The 25,761-nt window shown below is 44.3% G+C and overlaps 3 protein-coding genes across 23 annotated transcripts in view; 2 read left to right on the top strand and 1 right to left on the bottom strand.

Moving 5' to 3' along the window:
- Positions 1-25,761, bottom strand: part of LOC126925544 (centrosomal protein of 131 kDa) — a 109,403-nt gene that overhangs the window by 67,972 nt on the left and 15,670 nt on the right. The gene's annotated exons all lie outside the window — the stretch shown is intronic.
- LOC126925541 (disintegrin and metalloproteinase domain-containing protein 11) overlaps positions 1-25,761 on the top strand; it is a 73,288-nt gene that overhangs the window by 33,721 nt on the left and 13,806 nt on the right. For 10 of the 20 annotated variants that reach the window (XM_050741160.1, XM_050741161.1, XM_050741157.1 and 7 more), the window contains 18 exons: positions 7,638-7,688; positions 12,753-12,901; positions 13,601-13,657; positions 13,730-13,809; positions 13,897-13,966; positions 14,055-14,201; positions 17,030-17,233; positions 17,667-17,741; positions 18,192-18,364; positions 18,453-18,622; positions 19,231-19,394; positions 19,697-19,864; positions 20,382-20,686; positions 21,415-21,528; positions 21,636-21,717; positions 21,942-22,037; positions 22,129-22,291; positions 25,600-25,738. In XM_050741160.1, coding sequence (XP_050597117.1) covers positions 7,638-7,688; positions 12,753-12,901; positions 13,601-13,657; positions 13,730-13,809; positions 13,897-13,966; positions 14,055-14,201; positions 17,030-17,233; positions 17,667-17,741; positions 18,192-18,364; positions 18,453-18,622; positions 19,231-19,394; positions 19,697-19,864; positions 20,382-20,686; positions 21,415-21,528; positions 21,636-21,717; positions 21,942-22,037; positions 22,129-22,291; positions 25,600-25,738 — 2,407 coding nt within the window. Of the gene's footprint in view, positions 1-7,637; positions 7,689-11,409; positions 11,637-12,752; positions 12,902-13,600; positions 13,658-13,729; positions 13,810-13,896; positions 13,967-14,054; positions 14,202-17,029; positions 17,234-17,666; positions 17,742-18,191; positions 18,365-18,452; positions 18,623-19,230; positions 19,395-19,696; positions 19,865-20,381; positions 20,687-21,414; positions 21,529-21,635; positions 21,718-21,941; positions 22,038-22,128; positions 22,292-23,684; positions 23,788-25,599; positions 25,739-25,761 lie in introns of those variants that run through there. The other 10 variants (XM_050741168.1, XM_050741165.1, XM_050741175.1 and 7 more) reach the window with 7 other exon arrangements.
- Positions 1-25,761, top strand: part of LOC126925554 (basic-leucine zipper transcription factor A) — a 92,198-nt gene that overhangs the window by 61,685 nt on the left and 4,752 nt on the right. The window lies entirely within an intron of this gene.

Here is a 25,761-nt window from a genome sequence, read left to right as displayed (position 1 = left end):
GAGCGGATAATCGGTAGAAGGCTGTTTTCTACGTGGGGATAAGTCGAAAGCGTAGAGTACAAACTTTTCGTGCGAAATCGCGTTTTCGATAAAATCGGATTTGAAAATTTGCCTGCGACGCTATCGCTCCGATACCGTAAAGTATCCGATCCGGTCTACGATCGGTTTGTATTATAGTAACGCTATGTAAATTTGATGAAACGGCTGATCTCCGCGTGCACGTGCACAATAATCTGCCGTCAATCGTCTCTATTTCTGGCCAGCCGAAAAGTTGTGTTATTTTGACCCGCAGAATCGGCCCGATGCCATCTCTGCGATGAATCAGACAGTGGACAGCTGTGTATGGGAACGCGCGTACAGAGGAGACGCGTGTAATGGCAACTATGGCCGCATCAAAGTAACCCGTGAGATATGCATGTAAATATAATGCACGTGAATATTTGAGAAATCGCATAAGGCGGAGATCCACGCGAGATATAACGGAATGCTAGCTTTGATAAACGATACGAACGTACAACGAGTAACGCGTGTCGCACAGGTTCTTCGACGATGCTCGATTTTACCAAGCGAAAGCGGCATTATTATTTTTCCCCCGATTCCCACTATTCAGCAGCGACCTCGATAATCGTGACGTACCACGGACGCAATTAGCGTCGGAATCGAACGGAATAGAATGCAACGTAATCGGATCGAATGGAATCGAATCGTACTCGATGATTTCTACTTTTGCACAAACGTCCGATGCCAAAGACACGCGACTAATTACGAGATATTCGAGCAGTGGATATCTGTGAGAGCCGTTGACGTTGGTTCCTTGCTTTATATAGGACAAGCGGATGCAGTTGCGACGACAACGACGACGCTCTTTCATCTCGGAAAGTTTTCATATGTTTGGAAAACTTTTCGTTCATCGGGAATCGAACGATTTACGGGAGAAAGGAGGAAAGGCCAGGCGATTGCCGAGCGAAAAACGTCATTATTGACGAAGCAGGGACAGGGTAACTCTGTCAAATTTTATTTCCACGTTACGTCGGTCGACGGGGTGTGCGCCGTAGCAAGTCTAAAACTCGCTATTACTCGTAGAGAAGGATATAATAGGTACAGCCAGTCACAAAAGTAATCGTAGTAATCTTTAAAACGGAAGAACTTTTTTTCAAATTGGACCGAACCACTCGAGCTTTTTCGAGAAGCTAGGAGGACTGGTTCTTCGCTGGAAGATAAAAGAAATTTTAAGGAAATTGAAATTTCACCATTTCTACCGATTTCAATGTTCCGAAAATTACTTTTACGCATCGAACTAGCCGACCGATCCTTTTTCTAGCTTCTCGAAAAGTCTCCGGTCGTCCAATTTTAAAAAAGTTACTCCGTTTTGAAGGCTGTACGAATACTTTGGCGGCTGACCGTACGCATATATCGGACGATGTTGATTTCCAAGGCTATTCTTTCCCCTGATGCGCAAAGAATATCGCTCCAAGTAATTAGAACAAAGAGCAAACTCGCTGATCGAGTTAAAACGGCTAGCGCCGATGCGAAAAGAAGCTCGCTACCTAGCCGGTATCCGATGGTTCGCGTTTTCCATGCTATTGCTGTGTCGCGTTACGTCACGTCGCGTCGCATCGCGTTGTGGGTGGTACGCTGCTAGTCGGCATTCACGTTTCAACGAAGTATCTGAATTCGCTCTTCTAATTCGTCCAGCGAAACAAAAGGCCGCCAATCATTTTGTTCTTTAGAACGTCCCACGCGAGAAAATCAAGTGGATTTCAGTCAGGCGAACAAACTGCACCGTCCGTAGGTCTGCGAGCCACGATATTCCTATTCTCCTTACCGATCTGTGTTCTGCTCGGAAATAAAATAATTTTCTCTCCAACAATATTCCTCCTACATTTGCTCGCTCTCTCTCTCTCTCTCTCTCTCTCTCTCTCTCTCTACGCGCGTTTTGTCCGAATTTATCGAAAAAGGAAAGAGGAAGAAAATCAGTCGGATCGCGGTACGTCCGAGAGGCGTGTGCTTTTCCAGCAATTTCGCCTCAAAGGGAGCGGGAACGCGTACGCGTACGAACCGACCACTAGTTCCACAAACTCGTAGACTGTCACGTCTGCCGTATGAAATCCGGATCCCCGTTACTTTGTTATTTCTACTAGCGTCGACTCGTACGATGGATTATACGAAACCGCGAATCGGTTAATTCCATCGTGGGCGTGACGCCCGCGATGGTTGAATTGCACGCGAGCATCGCGTATCCGGTGCAGAATTTTAGCTACGAACCAGCGAACAGAGAGTAAAAGAGAGGAAAAGAGAGGAAAAGAGAGTAAAAGAGAGAGAAAGAGGGAGAGAGAGACAGCCTGGGCGCGAAATCGTTAAAAGGCCCGAGGCGAGAAGAAACGAGCCGAGTTCATCGGTTGCGACGCCAGCTTTTTTCCGCGACGAGGCCAATTTTTCCTCGGGTTAATCGTCCGATCGTGCGCCGTGTTTTTGGGAATCGTCCGTCAGACGCGCACTGCCATTTTCTGCCCTGAAACACGTTTTCGCATAAGCAGCGACACGTTTCTAAGTTTCTAAGGAAGATTCGTTGTCCACTGTGGTGAAAAATATGAGAAACGGCGAAAATGTTATGGAAAAGGGCAAGTTTGTCCGACGACACGGGCAGAACTTAAACCTTCGTAAATCTTTCTCCTTACTGCCGTCAACTTGGCCACTGGGCCGCTCTACGTGGCAGATTATACAACTTTCTGAACCGTTTAATTTCACTGTGCGAACATTAAGTCGCGGCCCTCCTCTTACTCCGCCATATAATACGTTCTAATCGTGTTTCGCTGCAACAGCCGGCAAGCTTACCCCGACGTTGTTAAGAGAGGCAGGGCTCCTGGTCGATGAAACTGATTTAGATGGAACAATCGTAACGCGACTGCTGTTCGAAATCGTCGACGAAACGAGTGGAACAATGGTCGGGTGGGTATCAGCGACAGAAGCAGAGTTGCTTTAGGGAGCGAAACCTGAAATATTCGCGATTACGTTCGTAAGGCGTATTCGAGTAAATGGTTAGGTCGATCGAAATTGTTTTTAGCGATTCTGCAAACGCAAAGTATCGCAACGCTATAGTCAATTTGTAGTAACGGTGCGTGAATTTCACCAAGTTATAGAAAATTAACTATAGCTATAGGAATTAACAATCGACAATTAACAATTGATAATTAGAAACGGCCCTTACCATCTTTGCTTTACTTGCTAAAAAACGTAGCAATAATTTATCTTAGCGTTTGTTGTATAGAACGACATATACTTCTGCTATTTAGATATCACTGGTCGCTGTTATTCCGTCTTGCGAGTCGAGGAATTAAAGAATCTGTAGATAACTTACAGCGTACAACTTGCGATTCAACTGGATTCGATGGCAAAGTAGTTGGAGATCGATCGATCGCTCCTTCTTTTCTTTTCTTTTTTGTTTCTACGATCGAGTACACGGTGGACGGAACGCGAATGAGATGCACGAGATGAGAACGTAGATGAGGCTGACAAGCCGAGAACATTGGTCAGGAAGACGCGGCCGTGCAACGAAGGGGAACGTACGATAACTCGACGATTAGTTATTAAAGAAGGGCGAAGGTGGGAAACAGAAGTAATTTCGAGCGCGTCGATTACCCCCGGCAGAATTCCTCTGGTCGGTCGCCTACCTGAAAGTCGCCTCACGACCGAGCCCCTATAGAAACATCGTCATTGACTATCATCTATTCGAGGCCCTCTTCGCCTCGGGGTTATTTTTCGTATACTACGAGGAACTAGGCCACTGGCAACCGAGTCTTTTTATCTGCACGCCGTCCATTTTATGAATTTTATGAAACCCCGGGATGGGCACGGAGATGAAAAAGTTTCGCGGGCTTTAATGAAACTTGGGAGAAAAGTTTCGTACCCGACTCGTATATATTTTTCCATCGGATACAGACACGTGTATTCGTCGCGATTTCTCCGCGCCTTGTGCGCTTTTTCAAGTCTTCGAACCCCTTTTCTCTCTTTCCGTTTGTGCGTTCCTGCCAGGGCCGGCCACGGGGATGGTTGGAGCGAGCGCGGTGTAACCGGGTGCCGGCACAACGGACATTGACAAGAAAAAGAAACAAACGAAACGGAAACTTCTTAACTGGTTCAAATTAATTTCACTTTAGAAACTCAGAATGCATGCAGCGCGATTAAACGCATCTGGCGTATCAAGTATCACGTATCAAGTATTCGGAAAGACGTTCTGACAAAAATTCCGGCCTTTTCAATATTTTTAACGATACCGCGATAAGAAAGTCACGCGTTTAAATATCCTAATGTTCGTTTGGTTCGAATGGTTTCTACCATTCTCTTGTTTTAGGGACGCGGAACGCGTAAAAATACACGAGTACATATTTCAACCGGTATTTAGAATTCGCTTGTAATTTATATTTTATTAATTATAGGCTAAATAATTAAATGCGTCTTAATTGCACGCGTACCTGTCAAGTTTTTCAGAATTGTGACGTAATATTTGTAGATTTTGTTGATTGTGGGGTTGGGGCGGTCGGCCGTATCGCACGCTCGTGAATCCGCTACTGGTCGGTGACGGGGCGCGTTTGATCGATCGTCACGGATCAAGCCGAAAGCAGCTGGCCAAACCGACTTCGACTGTGGAAAACTGTGGCTAGCGCAACGCTAGATGAAACGAGCCGAGAAACAACGTCGATTATCATAGGGGTGTGGAGTGGGCAAGTAGAAGCAAAGGAGGAATCTATGATCGAGCTGGCTCGGTGGCTCGTTTATCGGCAGACCCGCGACGTTTCGCAGACATAGCAACCGGGCAAATGTGCTAAACGCGCAACGTGCCGAATGGTTATACAGGGAAAATCGACGAAGCGTGACCGTCATTGATTGCTAGGTGCAGCGGAACGTGACGGTTTATGAGAAGAGGGGGACAAAGTTGGAAAATGCTGCTGCGGAATGGTTTGCGATGCTGCGTTCAGCATCGTCTCGCAATTCTGTCGAGATTTAAGTGGAGACGGCTTGTTTTCGGATTTCGATCCACCCACCACAAATGTCCTTAGGAAGGGATATTGCTACCCCTTCTTCCAACCAGGCACATCCTCCGTTCGAATAAAAATTCGCCGATTGATTTGTCGTTTGCTGGAACGCATGCAGTGTGAAAGATCAGCTTTGTCGGTGTATGGCTACTTAAAAGACATAAAAGACGTAAAAGACGTAAAAGACGTAAAAGACGTAAAGGAAAAACGTGGTATGCGGAACAGCGTGGAATAGCGGTGGCCGATGGGCGTTTTTACGCCACTCTGTTCGAAATAGCTACATACGTGTTAATCGGTTCGATAATACCGCATTCAAGTATCGTTTAAATCATCCGATTGGATGAAAAGATTAACAAGTTTTCCGATAAGCGATGGAGTCATAGCGTCGTACCATGGTACGTACCATCGTACAACGGGCGAGCCATCCTATACACATTGACGGATTGCTTTCAAATTACACTATTACGACAGTTGTGTCTCGTTACGGTACTAACGAAATTTCAAAGAGTTTCGTGTTATTGGGTCGGTACAAACGACCCGATGCCAATACGTCTCGTAAATTGTTTGTCTGCGCGTCGCACGCGTTGTTGCGTGTGCAAACCTCGTAACGGATTAAAAGAGCGATATTCGATCGATCGTCGTTTCAACGGCAGACTCGTTGCGTTTTCACAGCACATTTTCCTAATTGTTAAAGAAGATTGGGAAAATGGACGAAGGAGAGATTCGTTTGCGTCGAAGCAACTGCTATAAAAGCACCGACTCTCCGTACGATAAAAGAATGATTTGTGAAAATCTGACGCGCCGATATCCAAGCTAGACTCTGAGCCCCATCTACTTCGATAGACGATGAGGCTGCGCTTCGTTTGTCGCAAAACAATGGACGAATTTCAAGCTTTTTATCGTAGGAAGAGCTGGTGCGCGATCTTGCACACGCGACTACAACCGATGCCACTGGCAGACAAATAAATAATTTAGCGACATCTACTGGAATTTAACTTTTCCACTGGCCCGATATAATGTACATAATATATTTAGGAAAGGATCCCGTAGAAAGCGTTGGGATGCTTTCGTGAGCCACTGTACGTATATCACGTTATTCTTTATTAAACACGCTTGCACCACTTGTTTTCGCGACATCCTCTAAGGCTTCCAACACGACCAAATATCGCATGGATCCGAGTACGCACTTTTTCCTCGTCGTATTTTCCTCCTCGCGGCTAACGCTTTCCTCTGGGCTGCCTGGACAGCTGTTGAAAAAGCCGTTCGATATTTTAAAACACCTTGGTCGATCACGATCGTGTAAAGCGAGCGTTATACCGTTTTTCGATAAGAGACCAGCCGTCTCGATGATACGACCATCTGTCAATCTTTTCGTGCATGCAGTTTCGAAACTTTCATCTCGGGAAACTTGTGTCCCTCGTGGGAGAAAATTCTCAGACAACCCGTCCAAAATTCCTTTGGGCTACAACTTGGTTCGTTGTTGCGGACCGAGTGCTTCCCATAGGAATTTTCCTCGCCAACTTTCGAATTTTCAACCAGCGAAGCGAGCGAATGGGACTCGGCGCCGATTGCATTCGCGTACTCTCTGGCTCTGTCCCTCCTACTACGATTGCAACACAAAGCACAAGTATTTGCACGCTTCCAAATTATGGCAAATGTTTACCTATTTACGTGCATAGAGACAGATGGATAGATACGAGCGTAACAGTAGCGAATAGGTCAGAAAATGCAATTGGAAAACGAACGAATGAGACAAGAGTGCGACAAGTAGGTTACTTGTAAACTAAGATAGTTTTGTAAAAGTGGGCAAAGTGTAAGCCGAATTTCTTTCTTAGCCGTGATATTATTATTATTTTTCGTTTGTTCGTTTAACCGATATACAGAATAGATTTCGAACGAAGCTGTTTTATCGTATGGTTGCCTGTGACGTTATCTTAGACAATCATATACAGTTAATAGTTGTTGACAGAGACGATAGTCGATATTAGTTGGTTGGTAAATAAAAAGACAATGATCGAAGATGAATGACGATAGCTACGACTAATTTTGAAATTTTACGATCCAAATTGAGCGATTTTAAACGTCGGCTGCACCTACCTAAGAATTTTACTTCAAGAGAGAAGTCGATCAACCCTTTTATCCGAGCCGGATCAACTATGCGGCTGCTTACAAATAGTATAAAACGATGAACGATATGACAAAATGGTCGATATAAAAGTAAACTTTTCGAAAGAAGTCGATGTCTTGGGAGAATTGCATAGAAAGATGTTTTATGTATAAAAATTATTAAGAAATTATCGGAAGCTACATAGAAAACGATCGGACAAAAGGGTTGATTTCTGCTTGAACGTAAAAGTAAAAAACCGGACGTTCCAATCCGGTTATTTATTTCAGATAAATATGGAATTTGATCCTTATACATATAGGATAATAAGATATGTTCGTTGCTTCGATTATTTCAGTTTCAATGTAACGGGACTTTGGATTTGATCGCAATTATAGGAAAAAGTAAAGAATTAACAGGCATCGAAATACTTACAGACGATAGCGTATACGTTGTCGATGCGATTGCCGCTAACCGGTTCGTTATTTTTCTCGTTTCAGAAGGCGACTACACCTTAGATGATTCCTTTTGGAACGAAGAGACTTCCGTTGGTAAGTCGAAAAGAAAAGGCGAACGCGGTTTTTCGAACGTTTCGATCGCCTAATTACGCAACAGCCTACCGACGTGCGACTATCTTGCGTCAAGCGTACGGTATTACGAGGCCGAGCCTTTGTCGCGCCACAGGTACGGAGAAAGAGAGAACGGCAACGCAAAGTTACGAGACGATCGCGTAAATACACAATGGATAGGAAGTTGTAGGTTGTAGTCAAAGTCAGTGTTCTCTTTGAAGCGCGACACACGGCTCGGCGACGTAGAAAATTCAACGCGCTCCAAATAAGAGCCGAGATACTAATCGCGCACCGAACAGAATACTCGAATCAATGCTATCGCGTAGAAGAGCAGCGCGACAGCGTATCCGCCCTGCGTTCTCGTTAACGTTGTCGCGAGACAAAGCGTTTTTCATCGCGTAAATGCTCGTATTTTCGAGTTAACCTGCGCTTGGCCCTTTGCGAGCGAACGGCTTTAGACTTTAGACTGGCGACGAAAAGTACGCGAGAAAGAGAGAGAGAGAGAGGGAGAGAGAGAGAGAGGGAGAGAGAGAGAGAGAGAGAGAGAGAGAGAGAGAGAGAAGGATGAAAATCGAAGGACACGCGGCAAACGCACAGATTTCCTTCGAATCGCGATGAAACGTAGGCGAAGGGAGGAAAAAGGCGGAGATAGACCGCATTGCAGCACATCCCTCGGAAACTCGATCTGCGGTTACATCTAGTTCTCCGGACGCGCAGAATGCTTTATCGTTGAGTCAACAGCGGTGATTGGCTGGGAACACGAAACTTAAATTGGGTTAAATTTTAGACGGGAGGACGATGCGTCCAAGTATAAAATGGACGAGACGAGGGTAACCGATGTTAAAATCTCTTAAAACGGCGGCCGTCGCTCCGCGACGCGCCATCTCGTCCACTGAAAACCGGAGAATTTCCGCGGCACAGAATACAGCGTCGTTTGTATTTCTAGTAACGCGGTTTTCTCTCGCTGCACGAGACAACGCGATTTCTTTCGTTTCACGGGACAATTTCGTTCGGCCTTTCGATGCTGTCGGAGGAAAAGCGTCGGGACATCTGAATTACAAAACAGGCGGCGGTCGGTTAAAGCGTCGTACACGCTTGCCCGAAAAAAAGAAATTAATATTCATACTCGTATTTGATTAGACGCGTGGCTGACCGGTTGGAAAGTAAATGCGCAGGTCGGCAAGCAAATCCGCCGAGAATTTCGTCAGCGGCACACCCGGCATCTAACGACTTGTCGCGGTTCGATTAATAGCGATTCGCGCTTCCGAGTGTAGGGAGCCGACCTGCGCTAAACGATATAGCGTAGACGACTCGAGCTATTGTATCGAGTAAATCGATGCACGCAGAGTTACACGTGCATATATTCTACCTGTTTCTCCGGGAGACTCTCGTGTACGCGGACTTTTACGAGCGTCTGCGAGTAGCTTCGATTTCTAGAGGGCGTGCAAGGGAAACATCTCGTGTTATCGCGATCACGAAAACGATCGTGGCGGAAAATTTCTACGAATAGATTAAGCGCGTTACGCGAAACATTTTGAGGTTCCGTTAGCGCCGTAACGCGCCGAGACGCGATGATAATAGTAGACTCTGAAAGCGATCTGAATATGTAATATATCCGCTTATATACCGGACTTTAGGTTGTAAAATGCGAGATTGCTACCGTAGAACCGGTAACATGGCGTGGTAGCCAAGGATGCTTTCTTCGATGACGAGCCAAGGATCGTGGCTAATTAACGGATTAACGTGGCAAATAAACGGTATTACAAAAAGAAAAAAGAAACTGATTGTCTAAATACGTCAGTGACGTTTGCAAACTGTGGGCGTGGAGATAGTTTCGCGGGCGAAAACAGGAGGCGAAAACAGGACGCGATACACTGCACGGGACACTACGACCGAATAGAATTAAATACACGGCAATTGCACAGAAACGACGCGATAAACGGCCTGTCAACGCGACGTTCGACAAACCCATGGACGGGGCCAACTTAATCGGTCGGTAATCTCGGTTGAACGAACCGTTTCTGGAAATTCAATTTACGAGTCTAGTCGGTTGGTTCGTCAACGAGTAAACCCCTTTAAACTTCCTGGCAACGGTCCCTCGAAAAAGCGGAAATAAAACGAAACGAATCTACGCCGTCAACAGCGCGTCTTGCTAGGATGAGAATATCTATTGGAAGTCCGTGGTTTGTTCGCCGTAGCATATGCGTCTATATGCGTATAGGTCGGACGGATCGGGCAACTTTTAAGCTTCTCTGTCGATTTCGTCCGAGAACCGCGGTAGGTAGAGATCGGAAATTACACGGAGAGGATTCACGCTCGTAAATACTAGTTCCGAGAAAAAATATCAGCCCCGTCCGCCTTAACTCCCCCTTTAATCGGACTTTACGCTGGGAAACTCGAAGCTATTCCTAGCTGGAAAATGACCAGCTCCGCGCTCTTCTTTCCTTCGGCAACGAGATTTTACGTTTCCGATAGGTACTTTCGGCCGCTATTTTGATCAATTTCAATATCCATATTCTTACTATTATTATTATTATTATTATTATTATTATTATTATTATTATTATTATTATTATTATTATTGTTATTGTTATTGTTATTGTTATTATTCGCCTCTTTACTTAATTCCATATTTTACAATAGGCACAATAGGTAAAATAGGACTGAGCAGATTTTGAGCAAAGTTCCCCGACTTTCTTATCTGATTCACTTATCTGAATCTCTTGTAAATGAAATTTCGGTTAGGTTTATTATAATTTACCGCATCGTATGTATTTAACTGCATTCTTGTACAAATGCAAAACGTATTCCCTGAAAGCAGCAGTTTTCCTTGTCCTAAATCCTAATACTTACGAGTGACAGTGTATGCACGTACACAAAAGTTGCAAGATATTTAATACAATTAGGTAATATCTCGCAGAGGTTAAAATAGTAATCAAACGGTCAGTTATCCATTGTATTAATATATCTCGATATTCAGTGAGAGCATATTTAACGTTTAGTATATGTCTATACAAATTCTTGTCTTTATAAACCTAATCAAACAAATCTGTACTTTTCAAACATATGGAATATCCTAAAGACGCGTAAAAACATTTTCTGATTGGTTTCAAATTTTACCGATATGATCGTGACAGTTGTGCCTTATTAAGTGACAATAATATTTCAAAACGTATCGCATAAAACACGCAATATGGACTGGCCGGTCCATTTATCGCGAAAACGATAAAATACCAATAATCTGGAAATTAGGAGCAACGTTACAAACATAGGAAACTACGTACGACTTGCGTATTCGAAACGGAAAATAATCTGTTCCGCGTCCATACTCGTTTAATAACTTTAATTGAATTTGATGAGAGAAAAGGGCGAGAAAACCATACACAGACAGACAGACAGACAGACAGACAGAGAATGGAACTCTCTCTGGTTGTATTTGCAAGGAACGGTACGCAAGGAACTTAACGAGTTAGCCGGGCATGATTAGCATAACTGTTATCGCTAGAGTTACCTGCTGCTGGTTAAATTCGACACGTAATATCTCGGTCAAATATGTACATATTTCGACGTGCTCGAACGTATTTCGTCAACAGGTGTTACGTGTCGACGCGCGTTAAACTCGTTCTTTTCTTTTGTTCCGCTTATTGGAAAGTTTCGAGGCAAAGGAGACGCGATAACGAGTGCAAGATTCTGACAGCGAAATTCGATCAAATAGATGGATAATTTCAATAGCAAATCGAGCGTGAAGGGGAAGACGATCGGCAAATTATTTAACCATTTCGTCGGGAGGAAAAGACCTCGATTCGAGTGGCATGGTAATTAGTTGCTCTGTGGTTAATCGCGACAGCCGCGTGATAATTCGCTACACGGTGATGTCTACGTGTTGAAAAGGGGGCGACGGTGGGGGAGAAGGGTGTAGAAACGTGACAAGTAAGTAATTATCCATACACTTCATTTTGAATGGGACGGGTTAAATCGGGCAAAGCCCGGACAGTCGATAAGAGGGTAAACTAGATACTACATGCTTCGAGGAGGCCCTCCTCCACTGATTATCTCGACTCATTCGTAGCTGGCAGCAGCAGCAACAGTTTATAACGTGATGAAAAAAGGGATGGAAGGAAAACTCGCTTACTCGGATTCAGTTAATCACAGCTGCTTTTCGATTTCGCCGGAGGCGAATACATAGATTATCTTCTTCCTCGTCTTCGACTAGAAATCCGTATCTGTAAGAAGCCGCGTAATGTCTAATTGTCAGACTGACAAACATTGCGTATAGACAGCTTATAGACGTTCATATTAGACGTTGAGTTTTCGTTTTCAAGAAAATACGGTTTAAACGTGTTTAACTAGAAACTGGCGTGGTGCAGGTGCACTTCCGAATCTATTATTCTCAAAAATGATACATCCGACGAAAAGATCGTATTCTACGTTTTTTACTCGTTTTCACAGTTTACCTATTTTACAGTTTGAACTCCTATCGATTATTTACTTTTGGTTCTCGCAGGAATTGGCCAAATTTAAGTACACTCGTCGAATCCTCAACGTCGATTTTATCGTAAACGAAGCCCGAAATGAAAGAAACGTGGTTTCGACTTATTTTTTCACGTAGACTCGTCCTCTGTCCGATTGTAATAATGTTGCCGCCCCACGCCGTACACTGACTGCCGACGAATAACGTGGTGTGTTCGCGTCTAATTTGTCCGCAGACATTGGCTCGTGTTTTCCATTCCGATGGAAATCGAAATACAGATCGATGCTAAACTGTAAACGCGGATTGTCTCTGGATTTGCATTTTGTCTACCGTTATCAGCGAACCGTTCGCGGACACACAATATGTAAATTATCCGCCGAGATGTCTGCACCGACGACTGTTCGTTATTCTGCGCTGGCTTAAGTCACGATTTCGAAATCGTTCGACACGTTTCGCAGGAGGCCGCGCAAAGAAACAAAAATGGAATGTAACGCGACAACGAGCTGTCGTAAAAACGAAGATAAGATCAGAGATAGAAGGGATGAATCTCGATTGAACGGGAAAATTGATTTCAGGTGAGGCCGAACGACTACTACAAGAGTATCGACAAAACCAAGAGCTAGTACAAAATATCGGGGGCCATTACTATCAGATCATCTATCCAGTACAGTTACGGCATCACGAGAAAATGGGGATATCCACGAGAGAAGTCAGCATATCCAAGGTAATTAATCGCCCGATTCTCCTGTCCTGTTTTCCTAATTTCTCGGAAAGATTCACGAGAGGCTAGAGCTGAATTTACACCCTTTCGCTTTGTACGATCGCCGCGGATGATTCATCGAAAAACATTGTTCGCTGGTCGCTTTGAACGATTGTTTTCTACGAAAACAAAGTAGAAGCAATCTCTGCTTCTGACGAATCGAGTTTCATTGCGAAACGGCACCGTCAAGCCTATACGTATATCTTGTGTTGTAGAACGTTGTAGAACGTTGTAGAACGTGCGTGTGCCGTTACAAGTACGGTTCTATACGAAAACGTATTCGGACTACCAGTTGGCATTTTTCGCACGCACATCGCACGCAACGAATATAAAGCCTTACTATTATATGTTTTGGCTTTTTGGAGAATATTCCATCGAACGGACGATTAAATTGTATCGTTTAAGGACAGCGAAATTATTTCCTGTTTCAAGATCTGTTGGATCAACAAACTAGTAAACTAGTTTTACTAGTTTGTAAACTAGTAAAATAAATACGTGTTGCACGTTTACCGCGGATGGATCGTTCGCGATGATCGTCCAAAGTGAAAAGTGGCAAGTGTAAATTCGGTTTAACGGCCGGAACCTATCGCCTAATTTTCTTCCGTCCGTCGGATCCACCTAAATGCTTGTTGTTGGTAACTTGAACATTTTCTCACGTTTTAGTATCCTCAAAGAGGATACGGAGAGGGTGGATATCAAAACAATAAAGGCAGAATGAGAGTAAGTATACGGAAGTTTGTACGATGAAAATTATATACGCTTGATGAGACCGAGTTTCCTTCGATTTTGCAGACGGGCAGACATTTTCATCGGACGTCCCTCTTGATCAAGGCCTTTAATCATAAATTTCGCCTAGATTTAGAATTAAATACGTAAGTGCATCGTCGCTTGTGATTTCGGTCTCGGAATCTCATAGGGCAGGCATCCGTCAACTATATCAAGAATATTTTGTGTTACAGGCAACTTTTAGCTCCGAATCTTATGCAAAAAGACTTTTTAGCCAACGGCGCGGAACAAAGTTTTAAACAGGTAACTAGAAACCGTTCGCCGAATTGGCGCGAATTTCCAGCTGAAATTGGATCGTTCGATCGAACGAATCTCACTGACATGTTTGCAGGAGATAGAGCATTGCTACTATCACGGTACCGTGAGGGATTATCCAGGAGCTAGCGCTGCTTTTCACACGTGTAACGGTGTCAGCGGTGTTATTCACTTAGGCAACGAGACATTCGTCATCCATCCGTTTTATGGCGGCGATTTATCGGTCAGTTTAATTATTCGAAGGCTCTGTATACGCGTGTGTCTACCGAAGCGCGTGTGCGTCCCGAAATCCGTGTAGTACGCGTGAACGCGACGCTTGTCTCCGCGATCGAAGCTACGAGTCTCGAAAAACAACATACGCTACTTGGATACTTTTGCTAGAGAGTAATGGCCGTTTACGTTATAGAAGGCCACCTAGCTTCCTTCGCGCGTTCACATAAATCACGTCGATCGCCGAATTTCGTCTTTAAATAATCGCGTCGTTGTCCGTTTAGATACGTTGAACGGTATAATATCGATACAAATTGAGAATTCCGCCGCTTTTTAAATGTTGAAAACGTTCGTCGAAGAGGAATTCACCTTGCAATTACAGCACTTTACAGCAATTACAAATGAATCGTCGTAAGACGGTGCGGTAATTGAATGCGTCTTCAGAAACTCTGTATATCTTCTTTCTTCTCTTTTTCTTTTTTTCTACTTTTTTTTCTTTTTTACAGAAATGAAAGAATTTTTAGACGAATAACTATTGGCAGAAAGAGGTGATTTCAATTTTATGGAGGACACGATACGATGGTTGCATGAACGAAGGTACACAGAAAACCTAACAGAAGGTATACAGATAACTACACAAGTATATAGGCTAGAGTTGAAAGTAAAGAAAACTTTTCGAAACACATTTGTACCGTTGTTATTTCAAAACAAGTACTACTTTCGGAGCGCCCGTACGTACATTGTAGGGAGAGAAAATTCGATTAGCGTTCGGCAGAATGTCGTTTCCCTGGGGGGAACGTTGGAGGAGCCCAGGGCAGGATACAGGGAGCGGTGTGGACACAGAGGGTCCTGGCTAAACGCGAATGTTTGGCTGGATTCTGTGAAGCCGAGCAGCAGCGAGTGTTTCGAGAATGGCAAACACGACGACAGGACGCGACGCGACGCGACGTGACGCGACGCCAGGCCGCTCGATCCAGTTTCGTTAGCACGGCAGACGAAGCGAGAGGATCGAGTTAAGCCGCTATCTCAAGCCTGTTCGACTCGTAAACGAGTAATCGGCTGCTGCAGCGCTGAATTCTCTAACTCGCAGCCGCCTTTCGTTGTTTCTACGTTGTTGCACAGCTGTTTCTACGTTTACCTGATGACGATTAACAAGGAGAGTCGAAATCACCGAGCCACAGCTAATTTCTTTATAAAGAGATATAAGTTGAGCCAGATACAGCTGATAAATCATTGAAATGTAATTAAAGCTTGTTTCGAAACTTAGACTATAGATAGCTGATACGTTCAACGCGGTAATAAATATCTCACCAATTATACATACGCACACGCACATGTGTTTTCTTATGTTTTCCTCGTTTATATCCATCGTATCATTCTTCCAACAAAATCTAGGTCAGATAATTAATTGTAAAGGTTCAAACATATGTATACTTATTAATTCATTAGTTTCTGCCTGTACAGATACAACGAGTTGGTTGTATAACAATATTTTGTTATATTTTTTTGCGCTAACAATATTCTTTAACAGCACCTTCGTAACCGATAAACCGAGAGTGCAAGCCCGCCAACGTTTCTGTTTTTCAGTTCTGTCTTTTGCATTAAACATTTATCGTCTTTTTTTTAAGAGGAACGATGAAAAATAGATTTGAGACTAGAAGAATTTTCGCGCGACTACGCGACTGTATGTGTATCGAGGCACGAGGCGGATACCTGAAATATTTTCTTGCAACGTCCATAACTTGGAAACTGAGATATGTTCGTAAGACGTTTTTTTTACTTATTTATGAATGTAATGTGTATGGGAAATTTGAACGAAAGCAACGTTGACGTTTCGTAATCGAAGATTAAGGAACAACGCGGCAGAGAGAGAGAGAGAGAGAGAGAGAGAGAGAGAGAGCTGAAAGATAGCTAGGCAGGCAACCGTCGTGTACTTGGCAGAGACGAGTTAAGTGGGGACGTTCTTCTTATATGCATGAGCTGTTCTTGCATTATTATTCATGAAGAGATCTCGAAGTAGCAGCGTGGCGGGAAAAAGAAAAATAAATTGTTCGCGTCGCGAGAAAATCAGGATGCCGCGTAAGCATCCGGCTAGTCGTCGTCGTCGTCGTCGTCGCCGTCGCCATCGTCGTTTTCTCGGAAAAGGAAGATGGTGGAAATTATAGGTGTTCGGGCATCGAAAATTCTAATAAGCTATCGTTCTACAAGATCTAAGGTATCATCAAAGTACAATCATCCGTGGCAAATGTAACGAGAAAATATAGACGAATTTTTCGTAATCGATACATCGCAGCTCGTTTTAGAAGCGAGTTGTAGTACAATTAGGAACCCGTGTACTTGATAAAACATTTGCGTCGTAATACCGTGGCTTGAGTTGTGTTCGTTTTCGAGTTACGCTCATTTCAAATGAAACCGATCGTATCGTACTTAGGGCTTGTTAGAATTTTAGGTGGCTGAAGGAGCAGAAACTTGTCACTGTTTTTGCCATCCCCGTTTAAAGGATGACGGGATCTCGGGTCTCGCTGGAGCCGGGAATTCACGCAGCCGTTGTCGATACGAATCGGTTACGATCGCGAAACGAATAGGTAAAACCAATTTGGAAAGAGACGGACTGCATGAACGGATTCGGGACGCACGATGGTTCGGCGATTCTTTGAAACGCTGGCATAACGATTAACCGAGAAAAGATTGAACGCGGATAGTAGGTCATAGTCCTGGCGCAAATGCGAGAAGAAAATGCCCGCGCGATATAAGCCATAATCGAATAGAAGAAGAGGCGTTAAAAAAGGCGGGCAGCGAGCTGCTCGGAGAATGTTAACTATATGCAGACCTCTCTTTTAGCAGAAACATCCTCACGTTATATTTGAAGCTCGAACAAAGGCTAACAAAGGCTGCGCTAACTCGGGGAATCTTGAGTGGCGTACAAAGAACCGCCGGCAGAAGCATGTTCTGGGGCTATCGGAGACCACTTCCGATCGATACAAGAGAGACGTCCGTGAAGCAACCAAATACATCGAAACTGCCATCATTATCGATAAGGCTATGGTATGACGATTTTCTTCGACTACTCGTCCCTTTTTCCGATCCTTGATCCGATCCGATCCGATCCGATCCGATCCGATCCGAAAGATATCTCTGGCGTTTGGCGATGCGTTTCCCAAAATCGAACAGAGCCACGGGAGTGGCAATCGCGATCATAATGGCTGGAGGAAAACGCGCGACGTCGTTCCAACCAAGTTTCCAGGCAGCCTAGTAATAGTAAATTCGCTGGAACCTTTCGACGTGCTTGAACCCGCGCGTAACTCAACGATAATTGTCATATGGCGCGTCGCGCGTCGCGTTTCCGTAAAACGAAACGATACGATCGACTTTAACGATGCCAATTGTCGTAAATGAAAACGTAAAATCGATCGCCAGAGGCACCACCTTCTCTTCTGCTTTACTTTACGCGGAAACACTTTACTTTTCCTTGCTTCAGTTCGAGAAGAGGAACGGTAGCACCAGAGCCGAGGTCGTTCATGATGCCATCCAAGTCGCTAATATAGCGGACATGGTGAGTGCGAACCGTTCTATCGGACCTTCGTTAAAAGGCCTTTCGCCAAAAGCGTATTTACGCTTTTCCAGGCTTTAGATGCGACATCCTTACGAGGCCAAACCCGCTTTCAAAGTTTCAATCACAGACTACAAAAATAAGCGGACAGACTCTGCGCGTTTCCTTAAATACGAAATAATCCGTATATCGTACAAAACGGAACATGTAATGAATAAAAGTTGACTACGGTGTCTGGAAAGTCAAGTCGACACGAGCAGACTTATTTTTGCACGTGGAATCGCTACTCGACCGTTCGTGCCATGATTTCGATTAAACTCGATCGATATCTACTTGTACCACTGGTCCGCTTACTCTTGTGGCCGACCGTAAGCGTGAAAACGTGGGCCTCGTAAACAGCGAACCACCGATTCCATTCATTCTTTTCTCAATGTTTTTCCTATCTTTTCGCAGTATTTCCGCACGTTAAACACTAGAGTCTCCGTCATATACATCGAAACGTGGCAGGGCGTGAACCAGGCAGACATCGGCGCGGGCATGGATATCAGTCTCGCTTTGCTCAATTTAAACGATTACACGATGCGAAGGATGTTCCATGTCCCTCACGATACCACTCAATTACTCACGTACGTATCGAGACGATTCGTTTGTCCTTTGTAGCGTGGCATCGTTTCTCAGAAATTTTAAATGGAAAATCCATGCTTGAACACGCAGGGGCGAAACGTTCTACGGCGGAGAATCAGGGGTGGCTATACCTTCGACCGTTTGCAAACAGAAATCCGTAGGAATCAGCGTCGATTTGAACACCTACGAGCCTCATCTTTTAGCCGGTACTATGGCTCACATGATCGGCCACAATATCGGCATGAGCCACGACGACGGAAGTTAGTTTCTATCAGACGTATAATAGAAGAAAAGGAAAAAGCAAAAGTAACGCAAGGCATCCTATCGTGCATAAGTATCGGACGCTTGCTGTAATTCAATCGAAACGTTGATTACATTTCGAAACATTTTATTTGATATTCTCAACGTTACTACTGAAGAATGGTTCTCTGTTGTTCTGTCAGAAACAAGTGAAACAGGTGCGATATAACTGCATCGATCAAGTTGCACATTTGTCTCTGATGGACAGACAACTCTGACATCCGATCAAATCTATCGAAAGTTTTATAACGTAGTTGGAAACGTAGATTCCAATGGTTCTACAGATAGGGCCCAAGGGGTCACTTGACTCGGGTGTTTCGCAATCGATAGTAGCAATTTTCGTCCACCTCCGGTCATCGCTTTCTCGTTTATACCAACTGACGTCAACTATTCGTCGATATCTATTAAATTTTGCCGCCTGAAATTTAGTTGCCTGAAATAAGATCACAAGCGGAAATTAGATTGAAGAGGTTCGCTCCGACTGTATTTTATATATTAACGATGATTTGCAAGTGTCCAAATACTTGTGCGCGATAACGCAGTTTGCTGATATTCGAATTGTTCGCAGGGAGCGAGTGTATCTGCCGCGAATGGCACGGATGCATCATGGCTCAATCGATCGTGGGTTTGGAAAACGTTCAGCCGTACACGTTTTCCGAGTGTAGTAAAACAGATTACATAGAGTCGTTAAGAAGCGGCAACGGCTTTTGTCTTCTGAATAAACCAAACGAGGTAAGACGAAAGACCAGGTAAGAGGATTCTAGTTGAGGCTAATTGAACGGAGGCCGAGTTTACGACGAAACGAACCGTCCCCTAAAGGGAGAATCGTTCGCTTTACGAGCGTGCAAAAGCAAATCACGAGACGCCTAAGAGCTTCACAACGAGATACTTTTTTCACTGCGGTTTCAATGAAATCTCGTGAAACTTTCTCATCTCGGTTCGTTGCGCCGCAAACTAATTTCCACGATAGCGTTGTTTCGAAGAAAAAAACGTAAACGCGTTTCTCCTATCCTCGGGCCGACCTCCATCGACAGGTGGTGGTAAGGACGTCTTGCGGAAACAGGATAATCGACGACGGGGAACAATGCGATTGCGGATCGATCGAGGAGTGTCACGAGCTCGATCCTTGCTGCGATCCGATCACCTGCAGGCTTACCTCGGAAGCGGAATGCGCGTCCGGCCCTTGCTGCAGCGATTGCAAGGTAAAATATTTCTCCTCGCGTTCGTCACGAATCTCGAATACCATATATCGAGAATCTATATCTCTTTGGGTAAAGATGTACGTGACCGATAGCGGCGAGAAGTACGACAAACGCGTCGATAAACGCAGGCGGACAGAACGTCTGGTATATCGGTTTCTCTCGAATCGAGTAAATAGATAGCCGTTCGAATCTGACGATCAGTTTCGAAACGGTGGCACGTTTTTCAAGACTGCCGACATTCGACGCACCTGCAATAGGGTTCGATGTCCTAAAGCTGCTGAAACTGCTGTTGCTAGACACTCGTGTAAATGCTTTCTACATTTTCTTCAATCCCTCGAGTTATACTTGGTTTACGTAGTATACGTAAGCCAAGCCAATATACGAAAGTCAATTCGATGTTTATATCGGATATGTTTTACCCTCAAGTGAACACGTATATACGTTTACTGTCTGTCTGCCGCGAAATCGGTTTCAACGTCGACGATCCATTTAATCTCGAATGATTTTAACAACGTAGTTGGTGCCGCGTGGCGTCGTGTGCCGGGAGTCGACCAACGAATGCGACTTGCCGGAAGTCTGTACCGGAGAGAACGGCCAATGTCCGACGGATGTTTACAAGAAAAACGGAAGTCCTTGCGGCAACGATGCTGGACATTGTTATAACGGCATTTGCCCGGCGTTGGATGTTCAGTGCGATCAAATCTGGGGACGCGGTGGAGTTGCCGCGGACTACGAGTGTTTCATACAATTCAATTCCAAGGGCTCGCTCAGTGGACATTGCGGTACCGATTCTTCTGGTCACTACATCAAATGCGATATAGAGTAAGTAAACCTTTTTTCTTTTTTTTTTTTTTTCCCCGCTTCGAAATGTTCGCAAGTTTTGAATTTAGGAGTCTACCGATTCAAATGCTACGGGTAAAACCAAGCATCTTGAACGTATTTGTCGCGTTACTTTATTCGCTTCTATCCGTAATTCGTCCAAGTTACCCTAACGCTTTTGGTCGTTACGTCGATAAACTGATTAAAGGTGTACGCGTAACTTTTCAAACGTGCATTCCACCGCTTAAAATTTCTATTTGTTGCACCGCATTCGTCAAAAACTATCAAACGGTATAACAAAAAAAAGTCTGCAATTTTTTATCCGTCGCGATAAGCCTTAGCCGAAAATAAAGCTTGCGATAGGTGGCACACGGCCGGTCACAGGGGTGTGCACCGGGTACGAGAAAACCGGGCCTTGGAACAAGGAGAAAAGAGTAAAGAAAGATGGAGAAGGATATTCTAAATAGTTGTGATTTCCCCGCGTATTATTAACGATATGGCGATAAAAAAAAAAAGATCACTGGTTTATTTGTTTCGTTGTCTTTATTTTCTTTATTATTCTTCTCTATTATCGTGTTACTGCGAAAAACTCTGTCACACCGTTGACAAATTGTTTCCGGGCCCAAAGATATTTCTGCTATCCGGTAATTGGTTATATTTATATTATATTATATTATATATTATATATCGGCTATCCGGTAATCGTAATACGCAATGATACGTAATCGTAGGAACGTTCGTTGCGGGTCACTGCAGTGTCAGCGAGGTGGCAAACAGCCAATGTTGCCAGAAGCGGATCATTCGATAACCATAATCTCGATAAAGGGCGCAGAGTACGAGTGCAAGTAAGCGACCGTTAAATTTCCCATTATCCTTCTATCGTAATCGTAATCGAATCGTAAGAATCCTGTTATATATATGAATAACGTTTGCGTCGATTGTTCTCATAAAGGTCTACGACTGGGAAGGTGGATGGAACCGAGATGCCTGGCATGGGTTTGGTTCGGGATGGAACATCCTGCGGTAACCAATCGGTAAGAGAGACGACTTTCTAATACGTAAAAGCCGCGAATTCTCCTTTTTCCGATGTTGTTACGTTAATAGTTTCCACGGGAATTATAATGATCGCCTGTTATAAAGATCGGATTACGCAGAGTCGAATACCGTCGTATGGAGTTACTGTAGCTCGTAGCTGCACACCGAGAAACGATCGTATATGGATACGACAACGTGCATGTATACTTGTTTTCTGTTTTAGATTTGCGTGAATCAAACGTGCATAAACCTGCCCCCGAACTTGGGCAACGACAAGTGTCCTAGCAATCACAACAATAACGAATGCTCGGGGAATGGCGTAAGCAAAACTTTTGACACTCGGCTAAAAGACTTAAGTCGTTCGACTTAAAAATCGGCCGATTCCAAATGAAATTCGCTTGTTCCCGTAGGTATGCACCAACTTGAATAAATGCTTCTGTTACGTTGGATGGAACGGACCAGACTGCTCCATACAGCAGGAAATTCCAACTTCCCCGCCAACCACGTCTAGCACCGAATCAGCTGGTAAAAATAGTTCAGATCCTAAATTAGGGAAGAAAGAGACCCCCTACGGTAAGTTGCGATTCGTAAAACTCTAGAAGATAGAGAACCGTCGATCTCGAATTTCGAATTTCGATTTCGAACGAGGCGAGAAACCGAGGCTGCGACATCGATCCACTTTGCTCGAATCGTTCGATTCGAATCGCTCGACCAGCCTCGGTTTCGCGTAGCTCGCGCGATCGTTTCTAGCCTGTAATCTAACGATAAGCAGACAACGGTAAATAAGAAACGAATAGAATAAAATAATAGTAGAAATAATAAATAGTAGAGTAAGCCTAGATAGGCGGCGCCGGTTACCGGTTACCGGTTACCGGTTACCGGTTACGGTGGATGTTTGTCCGCGTCGAGTCGCGTGATCAATCAGTTTCCTTCTTCCTATCTTATATGTATTAAATATAACGTATTAAACGTTCGTCTGTTTGATACGCGGACAAGAAGAAGAAGGAAAACACGAGGCTGTTGGGTAAGACAGAGGTCGCGATAGCGAAGATGGATGGGTACCTCGGGGGAATTCAACAGGCGTGATAAGCGAAACGTTCTACCGTGACCGGTAATCTTAAAAAGGCAGACATTTGTCGATCGTATAGATGTGTTTTATTCGCGATAAGACGAAGACTCGTCCCGTATCCCGGCGGAATACCGGTTAGCCGCCTGATTATTTAGGGCCATACCATCAGCTGTGCACATAAAATTCAATGCGTCTATACGTATGTATATGGAGTACGGGCCGATAAGTTTACTCGATTACACTTTTCCACTTTCGATTCACAAACCGTGCATATCGATAACCTTATCGAGAGAAAAGAATGATCGCAGATGCCAACTACGCACGTGGTCACGACGATCCTTATCGGGCAATACCGCCCGTTTCCCTTACCAACGATGTAACGAGCCTTCTCACTGTGAAACGGTGAGACGGTGAAACGGTGAAACGGTGAAACGGTGAAACGGTGAAACGGTGAAACGGTGAAACGGATTACCAGCTGTTGGCGCGAAACTCTATCTTCCGATGATCCTCAATTCGAACGCAATCTGTGACGTTCCAATCGAATCGTTAGGCTGGAAATTCGAATTCACTTGGCTGCCAACACGAGTATACGTAATCGTTGTTGTTGCGAGTTTACGCAGATCGATATCGTACGCGCGCAGGTTACGAGTAAAGGGCGAGAGAGGAAAATAAGAGGAAACGAAGAAAATTGTTCTTGGAACAAATTCTCTTCCTTTCGTAGCGCTATTTCATTACTTGCATACGAGTTAATCATTTCCGGACCAACCGATCCTCGCAACTTGCTTTTGCCACGAGATAAACGAGTTTCGAATGTTTGAAAAGATCGTGCGAGATGCGAAACACGCGATGTACGCGTTTCCGATACGCGCAGACTACAAAATGTGATGGTCGTTTCAGAAACAACTAACAACACTCTTAGCACCGGAATGATGGTATTAATCCTGGTGGGTGTGGTCAAAGGAGTCTTCATTTGTTTTGCGCTAATGGCCGTTTGCTACAGGTACAGTAGCAAAATAAAGTTGTTGAGTGGGTTCGACCAACGCCTGTCATTGTCAAGTAATTCCGTGGCTAGCTGGATGATGAGGCATCGCACGCGGCCGTCAAATTGCTCTCGTAATATTGATTCATCTTAGCCTATTTACTCGATGTTTATTCATATACATATATTTATCTATATATGTATACATATATACATATACCGATGTTTTTTTCGATGGTGTGCTCTGAATGTGCTCGTGCTCGCATAGCGCGTATGAATGATCACTACGATCGTGACTATGCTGCACGAGCGAGGGATCTACGTTACTACTTGGTGTCGCATACCAAGGGACGAAAGCAAACGTTGTTGCGTAAACCGTGCGTCACTGGATGGACGCTTGTTCCAGCGTCCAGAAGACTCTAGACGGTCTAATTGAATTTAACCGGATTTGTTAGATATCCGGTTAAATAGTCGCTTTAGTGAGGAGAATAATGGCACACAGAACCGTAAACATGTACGAACGTGTCACGGAAATTTTATATTTTATATTATAGAGAAGAAACGGGGGTGAGGAGAAAATAAAAACGATAGAACACGAATAATAGAGATGAGAAACGGAAGTCAAAGTTAAAGAAAGTTGGAGATTCCAGCTTTCATTATCGTAAAGATCATTGGCGTTTCTGGAGGGACCGAGGGCTGGTGGCGTTAAAATTAACAAGTGGCGAATACGAATACGAATATGGGAGGGGATATGGAAGCGGATAACGGATAATCGTGGAAAGAAAACGTCGTTGTCACTTTTTCTAACAAGTTGTAATTGTAAGAGCGATTGTTGGAAGTCGGGGCAAGGTGGTATACGATGTTAACGTCAGAGATGCATATATGCTCATGGCCTAAACTCGATTAAACTCGATAGATTAGCCCATCTTGTATAGGATAACGCTGAATCGTCTGTGATCGTGATTGAAAAAAATGACAGACGGAGGATAATGCGTATCTCTATTCTAAGAAATTACTATATAGAGAGAGCATGTTATACGATTCGTCCCTTGGGGTGCGATATCCGATACACGATCCATTATAACGCCAATGTGCCAGCTGCTTGTATGCCCTATAAAAGCATGAATAAGGCTGATTAGCGAAGAAACGAACGTGGTCCCGTCGGACAGTCTGAGATCGAAAGCAACCGTTAACGACAAAATTTCCAACTGGCGTATGTACCAGCCAGACGACTATTTGATCGCGACAACTCCACGTAATATCGTGTCTTCGTCGATGTCAATGTGAATGTGAATCGGAAAAGTATTACATTTAACAACGAGTCGTCCGACTCGAACGTAAGAAACACGAGAGAAAGGATCGCGGGCATCTCTAAACTAAGATAGATAGAGAGATACTAAACGGAAAGTGGATCGAAACGAGAAAAGAGGCGCTAGGAACTCTAGAACTATTGTACTCGTACCGCGTCGATGCCGCGTCGATGTCGCGTCGATGCCGCCGTCGATGCCGCGTCGGTGCCGCAACGATGATGCGTCGATGGTGCGTGTACCACGCGAATGGTGTGCGTACAACAAACTACGTCCATGTATATGTATATGTGCTGATTCTGGCTTCTCTGTTTCTTGTCTGTTTCTGTCTGTCACTGCCATCTCTGTCTGTCTGCATGCTGTGGGACGCTCGGATACCAAAATATATCATCTGTATACCGCGCGCTGCGCGAACAATGGTACTCGATCTTGATATCGTGTCGGATATCGACGATGTTTGACACGTGACGACCAACGACCATGCAAATCTAACGATGTAACTAACTAACACGTCTGATCGTCACAGAGAACTACCACGGCTCTAACACTGTATTTTTAGTTGGTGTGCTCATGTCGGTGGTAGGGGGTGTTTTCATAGTATTTGCTCTGATGGCTCTCTGCTACAGGTCAGTCGTAGTACATAAAAACTACTCCCTCTGTCTCAGGTTAGTGTGCAGAAACATACACG

This window comes from Bombus affinis, chromosome 16 (genome assembly GCF_024516045.1).
Source record: "Bombus affinis isolate iyBomAffi1 chromosome 16, iyBomAffi1.2, whole genome shotgun sequence".
Classification (NCBI taxonomy): Eukaryota; Metazoa; Arthropoda; class Insecta; order Hymenoptera; family Apidae; genus Bombus; species Bombus affinis.
Note: the sequence above shows the minus strand (reverse complement) of the source record. Positions and strands in the feature narration are given on the sequence as shown.